The sequence below is a fragment of the Brassica oleracea genome, chromosome C3 (genome assembly GCF_000695525.1).
Source record: "Brassica oleracea var. oleracea cultivar TO1000 chromosome C3, BOL, whole genome shotgun sequence".
Taxonomy (NCBI): Eukaryota; Viridiplantae; Streptophyta; class Magnoliopsida; order Brassicales; family Brassicaceae; genus Brassica; species Brassica oleracea.
Window position 1 is genome coordinate 60,462,416 of NC_027750.1, and position 15,676 is coordinate 60,478,091.

The 15,676-nt window shown below is 36.7% G+C and overlaps 4 protein-coding genes across 5 annotated transcripts in view; 2 read left to right on the plus strand and 2 right to left on the minus strand.

Annotated features, from left to right (window-relative positions):
• The first annotated feature begins 2,803 nt into the window (after positions 1-2,803).
• Positions 2,804-4,815, plus strand: LOC106335470. Its single transcript, XM_013773996.1, has 3 exons — positions 2,804-3,354; positions 4,023-4,103; positions 4,354-4,815. The coding sequence occupies exons 1-3, from the start codon at positions 2,979-2,981 to the stop codon at positions 4,779-4,781; spliced, it is 885 nt and encodes a 294-aa protein (XP_013629450.1). The 5' UTR covers positions 2,804-2,978; the 3' UTR covers positions 4,782-4,815.
• A 234-nt stretch (positions 4,816-5,049) lies between these two features.
• LOC106335469 (myb-related protein 3R-1-like) lies at positions 5,050-9,861 on the minus strand. Of its 2 annotated transcripts, none has more exons than XM_013773995.1 (12): positions 9,683-9,861; positions 9,371-9,481; positions 9,235-9,289; positions 9,021-9,078; positions 8,779-8,873; positions 8,553-8,656; positions 8,325-8,453; positions 6,662-8,195; positions 6,134-6,405; positions 5,908-6,022; positions 5,567-5,785; positions 5,050-5,428 (listed from the first exon to the last, which is right to left on the minus strand). In XM_013773995.1, the coding sequence occupies exons 2-12, from the start codon at positions 9,421-9,423 to the stop codon at positions 5,309-5,311; spliced, it is 2,754 nt and encodes a 917-aa protein (XP_013629449.1). In that variant the 5' UTR covers positions 9,424-9,481; positions 9,683-9,861; the 3' UTR covers positions 5,050-5,308. The 2 variants fall into 2 exon arrangements, with proteins under 2 accessions (XP_013629449.1, XP_013629448.1); XM_013773994.1 differs by having other exon boundaries at positions 5,103-5,428; positions 9,809-9,825.
• A 658-nt stretch (positions 9,862-10,519) lies between these two features.
• On the minus strand, positions 10,520-13,236 carry LOC106329022 (la protein 1-like). The gene is made up of 10 exons (XM_013767584.1): positions 13,103-13,236; positions 12,944-13,022; positions 12,697-12,846; positions 12,171-12,313; positions 11,917-12,065; positions 11,714-11,836; positions 11,306-11,618; positions 11,032-11,179; positions 10,841-10,904; positions 10,520-10,704 (listed from the first exon to the last, which is right to left on the minus strand). Exons 1-10 carry the CDS (start codon positions 13,151-13,153, stop codon positions 10,608-10,610), a joined length of 1,317 nt encoding a protein of 438 aa, XP_013623038.1. The 5' UTR covers positions 13,154-13,236; the 3' UTR covers positions 10,520-10,607.
• Positions 13,237-13,998: 762 nt separating this feature from the next.
• LOC106331121 overlaps positions 13,999-15,676 on the plus strand; it is a 3,856-nt gene continuing 2,178 nt past the window's right edge. Inside the window, exons 1-2 of the mRNA XM_013769457.1 lie at positions 13,999-14,535; positions 14,624-14,835. Coding sequence (XP_013624911.1) covers positions 13,999-14,535; positions 14,624-14,835 — 749 coding nt within the window. The remainder of the gene's footprint in view (positions 14,536-14,623; positions 14,836-15,676) is intronic.

Here is a 15,676-nt window from a genome sequence, read left to right on the forward strand (position 1 = left end):
ATTAAAAATACACATGATAAAAAAACATATGAGTAGAAAACATCATTTAAAAAAAAAATAGACATTAATATTAAAAATATACTATATATGTTAATATCATTTAAATTTAATTACATATCCTATCAAATTTTTTAAAAAAAATGCCTGGATTAATAAAATTGATTTATATGTTCGCACTAATTTAATTATATATGTAATAGTTACTGACTTTTAATTATTCAATATATATTTATTATTTCATAATATGTAAGAACATATAATACATAAAATAATTTTTATATATAATGTTTATCCTGCGCAAGGCGCGGATCTTAATCTAGTTGTTTATTATTTACTTTTTTTAATATTTTTCTGTTCTTCGTATGATGATCGGACCAAAGAATTAGCAACCCAAAAAAACGAATCTTCCTATGTATTAACCAAGAAGTCATTTTACTGATTTACGCTGACGTGTCCGCTCGTAGAAAAATTCTTCAATTAATTGTTATAATTTGATTGTTTGATGTTTTTCATTTTTCATTTATTTAATTAATGTTTTTTAAAAAAACTATTCATAGAATTACCTAATCTAATCTATGTTTCCAAACATATAATTAAGCATCTTAAATATAGATGAACTAACATAATTTGTTTATAGAAATAATTAAATATTTAGATTACGTTATATAAATTGATAAGATACATATAAATACATATGATAATATAGAAACAATTATAAAAACGGTTTTTACTATGTTTATAACATATGAATATGTTTGTTGTGTTCTTGGTATTTTTATATTTTTATGTATTTAATTTGATAAGATACATATAAATATGTTTGTTGTGTTCTTGGTATTTTTATATTCTTATGTATTTAAGTTTGATTTGTTTATCGAGATACATGTACTTTTTTGTGTTACTATATATGTGAACTAATTAGTTTTATGTATTTTTAAAATGTTAAGATAAATTTAGTAAGGAAGTTAAATAAAAATTACCATCTCTACAATTGTTAAAGTCACTCTGTTTCAAAACACATGAAGTTTTAGATTATGACACAAATATTAAGAAACTTGTTTTTTTTTAATCTAAAAAGTATCATTAAAGTATAAATTTAAAATTATTCAACCAATCACAAAACATACTACAAAATATGATTGGTTACACAGTTTTTGATAAAGTTTAAAAGTACATTGAAATATGAAAACATCATCTATTTTGAAACATCAAAAACTCCGTAAAACATCATCTATTTTGAAACGGATGGAGTATAATGTAAATTGAAAGTAAGAAAAAAATATTTAAAAATTAATAAGATGTATTTTTTATGCTATAATAAACTTTTAAAACGTACGATAATAAAATTGAATTTAAACAAAATTTATACAAATAAAAAACATTTTGTTTCATATAACATTGGATCTCACATTAATATTAAGTATATATTCCTAAAATAACGACATTTGGTTATTTAAAAATTGAAATATTATTTTTTCTTATTAGTTAATCAGATTTAATTAATATAGGTATGTTTTAATTTAATTTAAAATAAATTAAATCAATAATTATAAAAGATATGCAAACTATGTTTAGTTTTAATTAAAAATATTTGGTTGAATGAGTTAATGTTTGATAAAATACTGTGATGATCAGAGATAATTTAATGAAGAAATTGTTTGCTTAACCCATTTGAGTTTTATGTTAAACACTAAATTAAAAAAAAATGAGTGAGAAAGTGTGATTTGGAACAAATTATGAGAAAATTGCTTAAACTACCATTTTCCTAATACATATTTTTATGTTTACCTTAACCAAATTTATCCTTAGTTTTAAAGAGATAAATCCTACTATATATTAATTGAGAAGCCACTTAATTGACTTTTGATTATGTGTCTTTAATAGGTTAATTTAAAAAAAAAAATAGTTATAATTTGATTGGTTGTTAACACTTATTAATTATTATTTTAATCAGATCTAAAAATTAAAGGTAACTCTAGAACTAATTAATACAAATTACCAAATAACACAAATGATATTACACATAATGATTTATGGTAACTAATTGTAGAATTAGAGAAAAAATATATATGTTTTATCAATTTCTTTATTTTTATCAATTAGTTATATATAATTAAATAAAATACTTTAGCATTTTTTATAGAAATAAATTTAATGGTTATATATTATTATATAAAAGAATTATATTTGTAGGTAAGAAATTATTATAACTTTTATGTTTTAAAGTCCACACAAAACCGTTTATAAAAGATCTTTCATGATAAAAGCATCCGATCATTGTATTGGTCATATTGGAGTTACACAAAAAAACATACTCTTTTTTTTTTCTCTTGAGAGTTAAAGTATTTTTCGGTTGTTCATGTGTTAAACTAAAATATAAATTAATTCTACGACCAATTATCTGAAGTAATTATAATATTATTTTCAGTAAGAAAAAGATTTTTAATTAGTAAGGTTTATGTTTTTGAACTATTTTAAATTTCACATATCTTTTAAAAATAATTTTTGGTTATCCAAATATTTGAAATCAAAAATTTAAAAATCTAATTATTATTCAAAAATTATAACAGTGCAAAAATAATATATATTTGTTTATATAATATAATTACCTGCAAAATTGTGGACAAAACACGTAAGACTAATCTTCTGGGAAAGGTCCTCTAAATGTTCGCCACGTGTCCATCTAGTTCTGTGTGATCTCGATATTTCTGGCCTTTACATATCTTAAGGGAAAAATTGGATCATTAACAAAAAGATTAGGGGTCTATATGTAAATAATTTCCACACCCGCCGGCAGTTGCGCTATTTGTTCCTGAATCACCACCACCGTCTCTTTCTTCTTCTTCTTCTTCCTCATTTCTCTCAAACCTCGCGCTCCCTTCCTCCCCATTCTTCCTTCTTTCAAAACCTTAAGATCTAGCTAGGGTTTTTTTTTTTGTATTAGCTTCTCTCTCTTAGGGCTTTTTTCAAATTCTTCAATGGCGATCATCGGAGACGCGTTGCGTCAAGCGTTTATGCCGAAGCAGGAGTACGAGAGCCTCAGGGAGGAAGACAGAGCCTGGATTAAGCTCCAGAGGCCTGTGCTAACCTCGATCGTGGCTTTCCTTTGCTTCGTCATCTTCACTTGCACCGTCGTCAGCTTGAGAATCGTGTTCCCTTCGAATGTCCTGAGGAGGCCCTTCTGCAGCGACGTAAAGGTTCAGCCTTTGCCTGTGTATGGCAAGGCTCGCGACTCCGATCTGTTTCCTGGCGCTTTTTACTTGACGGATCAGGAGACTGTGGATTTTTACTGGATGGTTGTTTTCGTTCCGTCGACGATGGTCTTCCTTGTGTCGTCTGTTTATCTTGTTGCAGGTGAGCGTCTTTTTGTTTTGTATTTCAAGAGTCTGAGATTGCTATTGTGTGTTTCGCATTGGTTTTATTTCATCATGTGCAATGCTTATGGGAGATATCTCTTGATGTTTTTAGCAAATGGCTTGGTGGAACAGTGTTGGTTGATGTGTCCTCAAAACCTGAATGCTTGTTGTTCGGTTTTGAATTATGAAGACATGTGTTGTTGTTCTGTGTTGGCTCAGTTTTGTTGGGGTTTTAGTGGGTAAGCCTTTAGGAAAGTTGGTATACATTACTTTGGTAAATCCAGTTTATTCCTCTGCTAGATTCTTCCCTTATATATAGTAGAGAGAGAGAGAGAGAGAGGTTTACGGAAGCTAAGACGAGTGTTTGGCTATGCTTGATTTTTTTTCACATGGAAGCCCTTCTTAGTTCTAACTCTCTGAGTTTTTGAGGGTTCTTGCTTTTCAGTTGAATGATAAGAGTTTTATCAAAGTGAGCCAGCTTTGCTGACCACTAGAACATTGAAATTCTAGTCGCATCTATTATATCTGTTCATTCATTCCTTCAACAAGTAACTCTAACTGTCTAACCTCTCTACCATCTCTCCTTTGTGTTGTCTTTTGTTGATCTTTTCATAAATGTGTGGTATGTCTTCTTATTTTCTCGTTATTTTTGTTGTTGTACTGCAGGAATATTTGTGGCTTATTCCGTTCCTCACCGTCACTGGTTTCTAAAAGTCGTTGAAAATAACTACTGTGCTTCAAGAAGAGGTAAGCTCTCTTCTCTATCTCTCTCTTAAGATGTATACAGCCTTTCAATATATGTTTCATTCATTCGTGTAATAGATTCATTCCTTTTCAATACCATTGTCTGGTAAACTTTATGTGTATATATATAATCAATCCTGTTTCATCTACTATCAGTTATGATGTTTCCACCTTTGAGAACCTTGCCTTCAGAGCTTACCTCAGAGTTCAAATAGGTTATTGATCTTCTTTATCCTGTCTAATAAATTCACAGGTGGGGTTCGTTGCCTGTCAATTCTGAATGTTGTGTTTGCTATCATCTATTGTCTCCTCGCTATATTTCTCGGCTCAACCCTCCTGACACTAGGAAGCAGCTGTTCTATGCCATTGTTTTGGTGCTACGAAATATCTTCATGGGGTTTGGTAATCTTGTATGCTGGAACTGCTTTCTCCCTTAGAAGAAGAGCCGCTTTAACTATAGACGAAGGAGAGTTTGGTAACAGAAATCATCAGGGCTTGGAGATGCTTGAAGCCAATCCTTTGGTATTCACGCCAGAGGTTGAAAGACGAGTGAACGAGGGGTTTAAAGCATGGATGGGTCCATCTTTGTTATCATCTGATGAAGAAGAAGACGAACCCGAGTTTTACAACGAAGTTCCCAATGTCACAGCTCATACTCTCTCTAGCAGGCAAAGATCTTGAATATTGATTAGAAGAATATGAAGTATGACACTTTCTTAGACCTCCAAAGATGGGTTGCTTCAGAGTGTGCTCACCAAATTGTTGCCTCGGTTTATCTCATGTTTATGGACGGATCACGAGAAGATTGTAATCGGAAGATAAAATCAGAGCGGTTAGCAATGTCTTAGATGTAGATATTATTACATCGTCAAGAAGGGGCTTTGGTTCTGTCATTGACCAGTTGTTGGTCGCTTTTGATCGTGTTTACATCAGCTATTTCAGGAGGCTAGGCCAGCTTATTTGTGTTTTGAAACTCATTCATGGAAATTTAAAAGTTAATTTCTTGAGAAAAAGTATATTTTCACTATTTAATCAAATTGTAATCATGTCCAGAGTTGAAAAATCAACAATGTTACAAAAAGAAATCAAGAGAATGTTCATATATGGTATGGCCAAAAAAATCAAGAAGACGTACATATATTATGGCCAAAAAAATATTGAAGGCGAGAATGTTCCCTTCAGAGCTCTATGAACAAAAGCAGCCTTTTCTATCTGCAACTCTTTAGAAGGTAAGATGATGGGCTCTTGTAGCCGCGTGGAGAAGACGAGGATACCTTTGCTTTCCCCGGTGTCACGCAATCACTGAAGTCCAAGGCGCGACACTCCACCTACATTTCCATCCAGAGTTGGTTTAGACCAAGTCAACTGATAAACTCAAACTGCTATTCCTTATATCTCTACCAGTTCAAGATTCAATTTTCAACATTGAACTAGACTAAGAACAGAAGAAGAGGGTTGAAAGCTACCTGGGATCGGTTTTCCAGTTGATCGTGAGGCCAGAGCTGATTTTCTTTCCCTTGAATAGATCTGTTCATCTGTCTCTTCTTGATTATTGTTTCAGGTGTGTCATTACCCAAGACTTCCAAAGCATCTGCATATGCCGTAGCTGTGTGTTCACTCAAGTGCTTCATCAGTCCTATGGCATCATAACTTCTCTCTCCAGGACTCATAAAACACCCAATATCCTGAGAATAAAAGAGAAACAACAACGAACATTTGATCATCAGCTAGCGCTTCAGTCAAAGACAAGAAGCAGAATGTCCAGAAACTAGTTTCATTCATAGTTAGTATTTCCATCTCACATTACCTCAAATGTAATTTCCGGAGGCAGGTTTGGGCTTTGTGAGAACGAACCAAAGAGTAAAGGGGATTTCCATGGTGATGGGGTATCAAGGAGTTTTTTAAACGGAGTTCCATCAAATCTGTAAAACGAGTGGAACCAAGACAACTTAGAATAATACTTTCCAGCAAATGTATGAATATCAACAGAAAAATCAGGTATCAAACCCATACAGAGGAAAGGTAAAACTTACATGCTATAGTTTTCAATAATATCAAGACTGCTCTCTGCAGTGTTGGTGTTAATTTCCGCGAATGCTGATAAAGGAATAGAGTCTGTAGTGAATGGAAGTTCTGATGAGATTTCTCCAGTTGGAATAGTACCTACTGACTTTTCGTGTTGGTTCAATGGATCTTTTGCAACTGTATTCACTTCGTTATCTGGTCTAAATCCAGTTTTATCAGGAGAGCTCAGTTTCATCTCCACATCATTATGATAAACCAAACTTCTACGAGTTTCTTGGTCCTGATGCAGAGGAAAGCAACAGATTTAGATATTAAAGCCTTTAAGGTTAAATTATTGGATAAGTAGCACCAGGGGGTCAAACTATGAGCCTTGACAAAAACAGTCAAATAACTAGATGCACTGTGCTTGAACATTCCAACAAGAAGAGATTTCAATAAACTAGATTGATGTGTTAAGGCAACGAGAAGTTCACTAGCAGACAATGTATATCAAACAGTGCACGTTAAAAGTATGTAGAGTACAAATACGGACTTACAATTTTGGCTGAAGTCACTACTCCTGACTCCAAGGTCTCCTTTGGGTCCTCTTTGGCTTCAGAAGAGGAGGCACCTTTATTGTTGTCATCTCCATCATCAAGCATAACATCTAAGCGTGAAAAATCTTTAGCCAAGGAGGAAGCCTCAGCACTTTTAACCATTTTTCCTTTTCTCCTATCAAGCACAGGTGCCAGAAGGTCCCTATGCCGCTTCTTTAAGATGGAGGGTGCACCACTGAAACTTTTGCCAGCATCTTTAAGCATGACATCAGGGGTCTTATCATGACACGGTGAATCCCATAACCTTAACGGAGTTGTACAACTCATCGAAGAAATCATCAACTGGCGGATACCAAAGGGACTGTACTCTTGCCGTAAGTCACTACTTGATGGTGCAAGATCACAGCTGAAGAAAGGAATATCTGCACTCGGAAAACGTGGAGGTTCATAGCAAAGAGTTCCTTTGTCTTTTTCAGTTGGCTTATCGTCAATAGGAAAATGAATCTTCTTCACTCTAGCAGGAGAAGAAAAATTATTCAGAGGCACTAGCTTCAAAGAATCCTTGGGAATATATGATAGATCCTGCTGTTCTGGGATACCATCATTATCATCAATGCCATGGGAAGTTACAAGTCCATCAGCGTCGATGAAACCATCATTTGTATCAGTTTTACGTTCTAATGCAGTAGCTCCAAGAAGGTGACAACCTTGAATAGTATCATTAGAATCATTGCGGAGTAGAAGTGAGTCCTTCATATCAGAATATAACAAAGGAACACTACTTTGACCCGCCCGTCCCTCAGAATTTGAAGGATGCCAGGACAAAGCTGGAATGTTTCCAATTTCATTAGCATGAGATCTGTTGGCTTTTTGAGGCTCAACCATGTTCTGACCTTGCTCACCAAAAGATGTATCGCTATCTTTCATGTTATTTGGGAAAAGAACCATACAGCACTCCTCGTCCGTGATCAAAGTTTGAGGTTGTGGATGAATATCTGTGTCCGAGTTCGGCGACGAAGGTTGATCACTTAATCTGACTGAATTTTGAAGATCTTGGCATGCTTCATTTCTTCCTTCTCCGTGCATGTTATGGGTCAATAACTGAGGACAGTCACCCTGCAAGTGATCCTCTGTAGCTGTGGTAGTTCTAACCTCAGTTTGATTCTGATACTTCTTTGAGGATTCTGCATGAGATGGAGAGTTTGAGATTTGCTGCTCTTTTCCTGAAGGCAATTCAGGAATGTGGAATTCTTCATCTGTAGGTTTAACCTCATCTAGTAAATCATTGGTCGTCTGTGAACAACTGAAAACAGTTGAAGCTTGGCTGCATTCTGATTCTTCCGCATCAGCCCCTGGCGTGAATTTACCTTCATCTCCACTGCTGGGCGTCCACGAGGAAGATGAAGCGATGGATCTGTTCTGAAGGGCAATGAGTGGCGAGCTTTGAAACTGATCTAAAAGTCCTGATGCGTAGTAGGAATCCAACTTCTTCTTAACTGAGCTGTTCCAGTGATTTTTTATTGAGTTGTCCGACCTATGGAAACATAAAAACAAATAAGAAAATAATCAGAGAAGGAAGGCTAGACCATAATCATCACCAGAATAAGCATAACAGACCACAGAATTTTTAGGACACAGTTTACAAAAATTATATCATATTTACCTTCCTGGCAAAAATTTCATTAGATCTGCCCATTTATTCCCATAGATTTGATGTGCACGAATAAGAGTAAGTTCCTCTTCCTGGGTCCATGCATTTTTATTGATGGCAGGGTTAAGATGGTTATGCCACCTACATTAACCACAATATTGTTTATGTATATCCAAGCATAACTTATAGAAAGAAATGTGGTAAAAAATGTCACTTCATTGGCAAAAGAAGTGTGCATACCTTTCCCTACACTGCTTGCCTATGCGCCCAGGTAAATGCTGACAAATAGTAGACCATTTCGTTGGCCCATATTTTTCTACCAGAGCAATTATTGTGTTATCCTCCTTTGAAAAAAAAAAAAGATGTCATGAAACAAATTACATAGATTAAACATGTACGACAATGGAAACGCTTGAACAAAGCCGAGTGAAGCATATAAAGCAATTCAACATAGTTAGAAAATCACCTCTTTTGACCACGGCCCTTTCACAAGATCAGGGTTCAAGACCTTTTGCCATCTATGAAGACACTGGACATCAGTGCGATCCTTAAAACACTCAGCTGAGAAGGTGAAACAAATAAAATCACACACTGCTTTCACCAGGCTACAAATAAACGAGACAGCTAAAAATAGAGTATTGTTAATTTGTTATGATCTTTAAAAAAATTGGAAAACTAAACTAGGACAAGAATGGAATCAGAACTTACCAATCTTCTTCCAGTTCTTTCCTTGAAAACGCTCAACAGCCTTGCACAAGACTTGGTCCTGTTCCAGGAAAACAGATTTAATCAAACAGAAAATTTCATAGAGACAAATCTTCAGAACAGTTACACACCAAGGATAGCTAATGAAACCACCAACTGCACATCAACAGTTGAAGCACGCAAGAAGCAAAGAAAAGAAAGACAAAAAGGAACACACCTCTTCGGGAGTCCATTGCCCTTTGGTGGATCGTCTTGCAGGGCCACATGTCCTCCTATGAAAATGAAAGTGTTTTTAACACATGACAAAGAGGTTGCAACAATTAACCTGAGAAGAAAAGAAGTGAGAAGCATACCCGTGACTCCCTTTCTGAGTACCATCTTGTGGAAGATTGGTGGGGGCTTTCATCTTGGCAAGAGAAGCAAAGTCGGTGCCTTTCGGATCGTAATAAGCCTACCACAACAATCTGATACCAAAAATTAAAACTTTAAACTTACAACGTTACTCGGAATAACAAATTAGTACTCAGCAAAAGAGTTTTAACATTCCCAGAAACTAAAAAGGAAAAAAAAGCTTCGAATCGAAATGGCAGTGTGGTTTTGAGAGAAGCTTGAAAGAGTAGATTTTTGATCCTTCTTTTGGTTCCAAAAAAAATTCAAAATAAGACCTTAAAGAAGAAGAAGACACGGTGGTCGTATGGATCAATCCAGAATACGGGGGAGCGTATGTAAGGCTCACAGAAGCAGATCCACTACAAGACGAGAGAGAGAGAGAGAGAGAGAGGTATTCAAACATGGAGAGGCGGAAATGGAAGTGAGATCAAACGAAAGGGAAAGATGATCTCAGCCGTTCAACGTCTCCCATAAAAGTTCCTTTCCTACGCCTATATATATAATTATTTTATACGTTTTCTTAATTTTCTGCTTTTTTTTTTTTTCTTTCGAGATTCTTCATCGTTTTTCCCTTTTTATTTAATTAACGCTACTAACAAACAGCTAACAACATTCAAATAAGCTTTAGGCATTCATTAGCATTATACTTCTTTCTCTTTTTCAATTCAGAGAACAATTAAAATGGGAGAACTTGTTTTGTGGACAAAGTCAAACGAATGGACTACATGAAATAAATCAAAATGTATTTAGCTTTTCAAAACTAATTTAAACATTTCAAGTAATCAGTGAGTTAATGTCTTGTACTATTAGAATACTTTCTGTAATTAACAATAGTTTGTCCCTCACTTTCTTAATAACTTTAGAGAATCTTTCCAAAAAATCAAAAGATAATAAAGGTTAAAGAAAGTTGTGCATAATAATCAAAGAGTAAGTAAACAAGAATTCTTTCCAAAGATATTTAAACGAAACCAGATGTGGATTTTATGCAAAACTTTGCCAAATATAGCAACTACTACTACAAAATTTGCTGCTTGGTTTCTAGTCATAGCATATCGCCAGCAAGTCACAAGTAGATAATAAAGGTTTCGTCGGCGAGGTTGTATACTTAGATAAAGTCGCAACCACAAAATATATATTAAAAGGCAGAAACAAGTCAAGTCACTAGCTACAAAGAGAGACTAGAAAGAGTGTCGTCAACCATCATGCTTCCACCTTCTGAGCTTTGTTCCAGCGACCACCCGGTGAATCACATCCCCTCTTTCTCCCGAATCTCCCTCCTCCTCCTCGTTTTCCTCCCCTGCACACACACACAACCCACAACTTTTAAGCAAACCAAAACCAAACCAAAACGCAACTGAACTGGATAAGGTTTCAGTTTAACGGTTTTTATCCAAACAAAGTAAATATATTCAAATACCAAAACATGTACCCACCTTCCTCCACGGCCACCCTTGTCTTTGCTGCGAAGGAGACCCCAGTACTCCTTTTCAGCTTCGCCTGCCACCAAAAAATATACACATTTTAATTCAAGCAGCACAAGTATAGCTACAAGTAATAGGAAAGTGAAAGAGCAGAACAAGTATCAGTTAAAGATAAGATGAAAGTTGAGAAAGTGTTTTATTACCGGTAAGAGGTTCTAGGACAGCTATGAAATTCTTCACGGATAGTCCACCTTCTTTAGCCAATACTGCTGCTGCACGGGCTTTCTGGGATGCTTCTGGTTCATCAAACCTAAGGTAACCCGTTTCTGCTCCCATTTTGAAGTCCACAAACTTCACAGTGAAAAACAAACAATTTGAGTAATAAAACCAAAATGCTAACAAGAACAGAAAATCTATATTAGCAGGATACAAAGGAGAATGTACAACCAATGATTATTCAAATAGGATGTTATGTACCTTGACATCACCGAATTTTCCAAACACGGCCTTAAGATCTTCACGCAATACAACTTCTTTATTATCTTTATGGGTAGCTAGAGCACCCTTTTCTTCTCTCTCTCCATTCTTAGTTGGAGAGTCTGGAGACTCCTCTTCATCTTCACCCTCTGTTCCTTGTCCCTGAACCTGATCAGTGTTTTCTGTATCCGCAGGCTTTGATTCATTTTCATCCATTATCTTAGCAGTTGGCTCTTCAGAACTCTTCTCTTCTGTGGTACCTTCTTCATCTGAGCGCTTTAGAGTGAATGAAATGATCAAACCTTTAGGATAACTACAATATTTAAAAAAAAAAACAGTCATAGTCAGTTCAAGAGCATTAATAGCAACAAAAGACAAGAAAATTTATAGCAGTACTGAAATTCTTACTTTGCCTCATAATCAGAACTGCTCTTATGATCAGAGCCGTTCTTCTGATTTGCAGAACCCTTTTGAGGACGGTAGTCAGCAAACTTCTCTTCATCTTTCTCCCTTTCATCATCAAACTCTTTCCTGAAATAAAATATCATCGTTTAAGTAAACGCATCCAAACAGTATGAAACGAGAAGAAGAGTAAGTAAACAGGATTTTACTTTGGTTTCATGTCCAAGTCAAGACCAGCAAAGACCAACTTTTGCTTGATAACATTCTGGGCATCCTCTTCTGTAGGGAACTCTACCAAGACAACGCCACAAAACACTCTCGTCTCTGCAACATGGCGAGGCAGCCTCACACTATTAACCTACAAAAGAACACACATACATATATCAACAATTGTATGAAAAAAATCTGACTATTAGTATTTTTCTCCAAATTTTTATAAATCAGTAGTGGATAGTGAATTTACCTTTCCATACTGACTGAAAAAAGCTTCCACGTCATCCCTTTTAACATCAAAGGAGAAAGGTGAAGCAGCAACAGTCCTAGCATTAAGTTGTTCAATCAAATCCCCTAGCTTCAACATCTCTGTACTCCTACCAACCTTTTGCCCTGTGTAACCAAAACCGAAAACAATGGTGGATCAATACAATGTTTAAAGATACTTCTCCAAACTGGGCATAATCATGTAAACAAGGGGTATATAAAAGACAGGTCTCGATGCAGCTAACACTTCTAAATATGAAAAAGATGTCACCACCTCGTTTGAATCAGTAGTTATCATAAGCTTAACCAATCGAAATTTGATTATACCATGCGTTTATAAGGTCAATAAAACTGTTCAAGACATATTTCTCCAAAGTGGGCATAGTCATGTTAACAAGCCTTGTGAGTTCGGAATATAAGAGACATGTCTCAACTAACACTTCACCACCTAGTTTGAATCAGTAGATGCACTTATATGATTAAAAAAAAAAAAGAGAGGAAACTTTTACCATCTTCAGAAACCTTGAGAGCCTTAGAGGTACGAAGAGTATCAGCAACAGCTTTGATGGTATCTTCAGGAATCTCATCTCCTTTGGAATCACCCAACTTCAAGTATCCTCTCATCTTACTGAATGAACATATCAACGCCAAACTAACCACTGTTCTCCAAATCCAAACATTACAAGAATCAAATCATCACTTAGCATAAAATCACCAATAAAGCGATTGAACTGTTTGAAAGTTAGAAACTTTTACATCCATCTTCACTCTGTGTAACTGTCTTCTTCAAGAAATCATCAATGGGAAGGTTACTATCACTGAAGTAGAACTCCACCTAAAGAATCGAATATCGATATTAAAAAAAAAAAAAAACTGATTGAAGCCATAGAGAAATAGAAGAGGAGAGGTTTGAACCTGACGGAGAACAGTTTTGGCAGTTTCTTCTGTGAGACAAGGGATCGACATTGTTGTTAACTGGTACGTTCGAGAGGCAGAGGAGAAGGAAAAGAGAGAGAGTACTAGGTTTAGTCCGCGACAGCTTCGGTAGTCAAATTACGGTTTTATATATTTACTTTAGTTTCTGCTTTTGATCCTTTATTTTCAACTTTATATTCGCGATACCTAGAAGTTTATTATCTATCTGATTTACTCCCACCATGCTTTACAATCACAAAATTTACCTACAGAGTCATAATGCAGTGAGTATAGAACGCCCCACAGACGAGGAAAGGCCAACATCATAGCTAGGAAATTTTGCTTCCTTGGGTTTATCGGTTTTACAATGAGACACAAACGTGTCTCTTCCTTGCTTCAATGTAGTTCATGTCAATAATTACATACATATTTCTTACCTACTTTTTGTTGTATATTTTAAATCTCATATCTATCATACAATAACTAAAAGCTGAATATCCTCAACGGAGAGGTCCTCACGTCGACAGATAAAATCGACCAATGGGATTTGTTCGTTTGTCCACGTCAAACAAACTTGGGCTGATCTTGGGCTTCTATTTTTTAATTGATTCGTTCAAAATAAAAGAAAGCCCAACCTCGTGTGTAGCCCAATATCAGCCTCCTCTCAGCGCTTCGCTTGCCAACCCTAAAACGGTGCGGCGATTATTCTCTTTGACGACTCTTCTCTTCGTCGTTTCTCCTTTCTCCACGGATCGATCAATCGGCACCGTATTCATGAGTGTGCAATGAATCCTCTGGATAACTCATTAATATGTTCTTTCGCCTATCCCCTTTCCGATTTCTATATAACCTTCGAATTTTCTCCAGATTAGTTACACACACAAATATCTCAAACCATGAATTCCAACAGCCAAACACCTATTTCCGGCGATGTTCCCGCGACAAAACCAAACGGAAAAGACGTTGTCTCCTCCGCCGAGCCGGTCAAACGAGGCGGTCAAGCCGGAGTCTCTCTCGCTACAGCTGCCTCCGGCGATTCGAAGTCCAAGAAGCAAAACGGCAAAGCCGTTGTCTCCTCCGCTGATCCTGCCAAATGTGCCGGCCAACCCGAAGATTCTCTCCCTACAGCTATCTCCGGCGATTCGAAGTCCAAGAAACCAAACGACAAGGTCGTTGTCTCCTCCGCCGATCCGGTCAAACGAGCTCGTCAACACGGAGTCTCTCTCGCTATCGCTGTCACTGACGTTCCAAATTCCAAGAAACTAAACGGCAAAGCTGTCGTCTCCGCCTCAGACGAAATATTGTTCTTCAAAGATGTCAAGTTCGGACCACAAGAAGGCGAGCTAAGGTTTCGTCTGATACATTTTTGGGAGGCTCGGACCACACTCACGAAGGTCCTTTTTGGTCTTGAAATGCTTCTGATTGACGAACATGTATAATCCGACATTTATGATTTTGTATTGGTATTGCTTGTTCGATCAAATACTACCATTCGTTGCTTTTGTTTTTTGTTATCATCAGGGTACTGTGATCCAAGGGTTCATCTCACCAAACAGGATCGAGACCTATTTGCCTCATATGTTCGCTGGTTCCGTCTACTGGCTTAATAACTTTTATGGATCTAAAAGCAAGAGTGTGTACCGAGTTGCTGAGCCAGACGTGACCATTGCTTTCACATGGAATTGTGTGCTCTCCGTTCTCGAGAACAGTCCGGTTCCGTTTCCTGAAGACCGGTTCTGATTCTATGGTTACGAGGAGTTTGAAGCGGCCTGTGATCTCAGGGGAGATCGTTATGGTAAGCTTCTCTCGGAATTGGCCGGTTTATTACTTGATTGGTCTGGAATACGGGGTCCCTTAGTCGTCTAGGTATAGGTTTGTTAGTATGATATACAGTAATAAGTATTGTTTTATCTTATTGCAGATTATTGTTGGGGTCAAAATCGGTCACGTCGGAATCAATGTCTGAAAGTCCGTAAAAATCGGCAAGAAAGTTTTTACGAAAATAAATCTTAGAAAAAGATTTATTTTTTACGAAGAATCTTGCGGAGAAAACACATTCACGAAAAATCGGAGAAAGACGCGAACAAGGTTGCCGCGTAGCAACCAGCGCAAAAGCTGGTCGCTACGTAGCGACCGAGCTCTCCCCAAGCTCGGTTGCTACGTAGCGACCGAGCACGTACACGGCTCGGTCGCTCGCCCTGTACCTGAAGCTTGGTCGCTATGTAGCGACCGAGCATGTACACGGCTCGGTCGCTACGTAGCGACCGAACACGCACACGACTCAGTAGCTACGTAGCGACCGTGCTTTCTTAAAGATCGATACGACACGAATCCATGCATTCTCGTCTACTCTTTAATGCTATCTCCCGAAGACCGTAGCCAACCCATTTCATGTTTCTCGTCATTTGAAGTCATCGTACGCGGCTCGGTCGTTACGTAGCGACCGAGCACGTACGTGGCTCGGTCGTTACGTAGCGACCGAACTCTCCCAGAACGTCGACACAACACGAATCCAAGCATTCTTGTATACTCTTTAATGCTATCTCCCGAAGACCGTAACCAACCCATTTCATG

What these genes read in the sequence shown, in the direction of transcription:
- LOC106335470 (XM_013773996.1), top strand. Translation starts at nt 2,979, where the DNA reads ATGGCGATCATCGGAGACGCGTTGCGTCAAGCGTTTATGCCGAAGCAG. An exon ending in GTCTGTTTATCTTGTTGCAG is followed by an intron (nt 3,355 to 4,022) that starts GTGAGCGTCTTT and finishes GTTGTACTGCAG; the next exon opens with GAATATTTGTGGCTTATTCC. An exon ending in CTACTGTGCTTCAAGAAGAG is followed by an intron (nt 4,104 to 4,353) that starts GTAAGCTCTCTT and finishes ATAAATTCACAG; the next exon opens with GTGGGGTTCGTTGCCTGTCA.
- LOC106335469 (XM_013773995.1), bottom strand. Translation starts at nt 9,423, where the DNA reads ATGAAAGCCCCCACCAATCTTCCACAAGATGGTACTCAGAAAGGGAGT. An exon ending in ACTCAGAAAGGGAGTCACGG is followed by an intron (nt 9,290 to 9,370) that starts GTATGCTTCTCA and finishes TCATTTTCATAG; the next exon opens with GAGGACATGTGGCCCTGCAA. An exon ending in GGCAAGCAGTGTAGGGAAAG is followed by an intron (nt 8,454 to 8,552) that starts GTATGCACACTT and finishes TGGTTAATGTAG; the next exon opens with GTGGCATAACCATCTTAACC.
- LOC106329022 (XM_013767584.1), bottom strand. Translation starts at nt 13,153, where the DNA reads ATGTCGATCCCTTGTCTCACAGAAGAAACTGCCAAAACTGTTCTCCGT. An exon ending in GAAAATTCGGTGATGTCAAG is followed by an intron (nt 11,180 to 11,305) that starts GTACATAACATC and finishes TTCACTGTGAAG; the next exon opens with TTTGTGGACTTCAAAATGGG. An exon ending in AAGGGTGGCCGTGGAGGAAG is followed by an intron (nt 10,705 to 10,840) that starts GTGGGTACATGT and finishes GTGTGTGTGCAG; the next exon opens with GGGAGGAAAACGAGGAGGAG.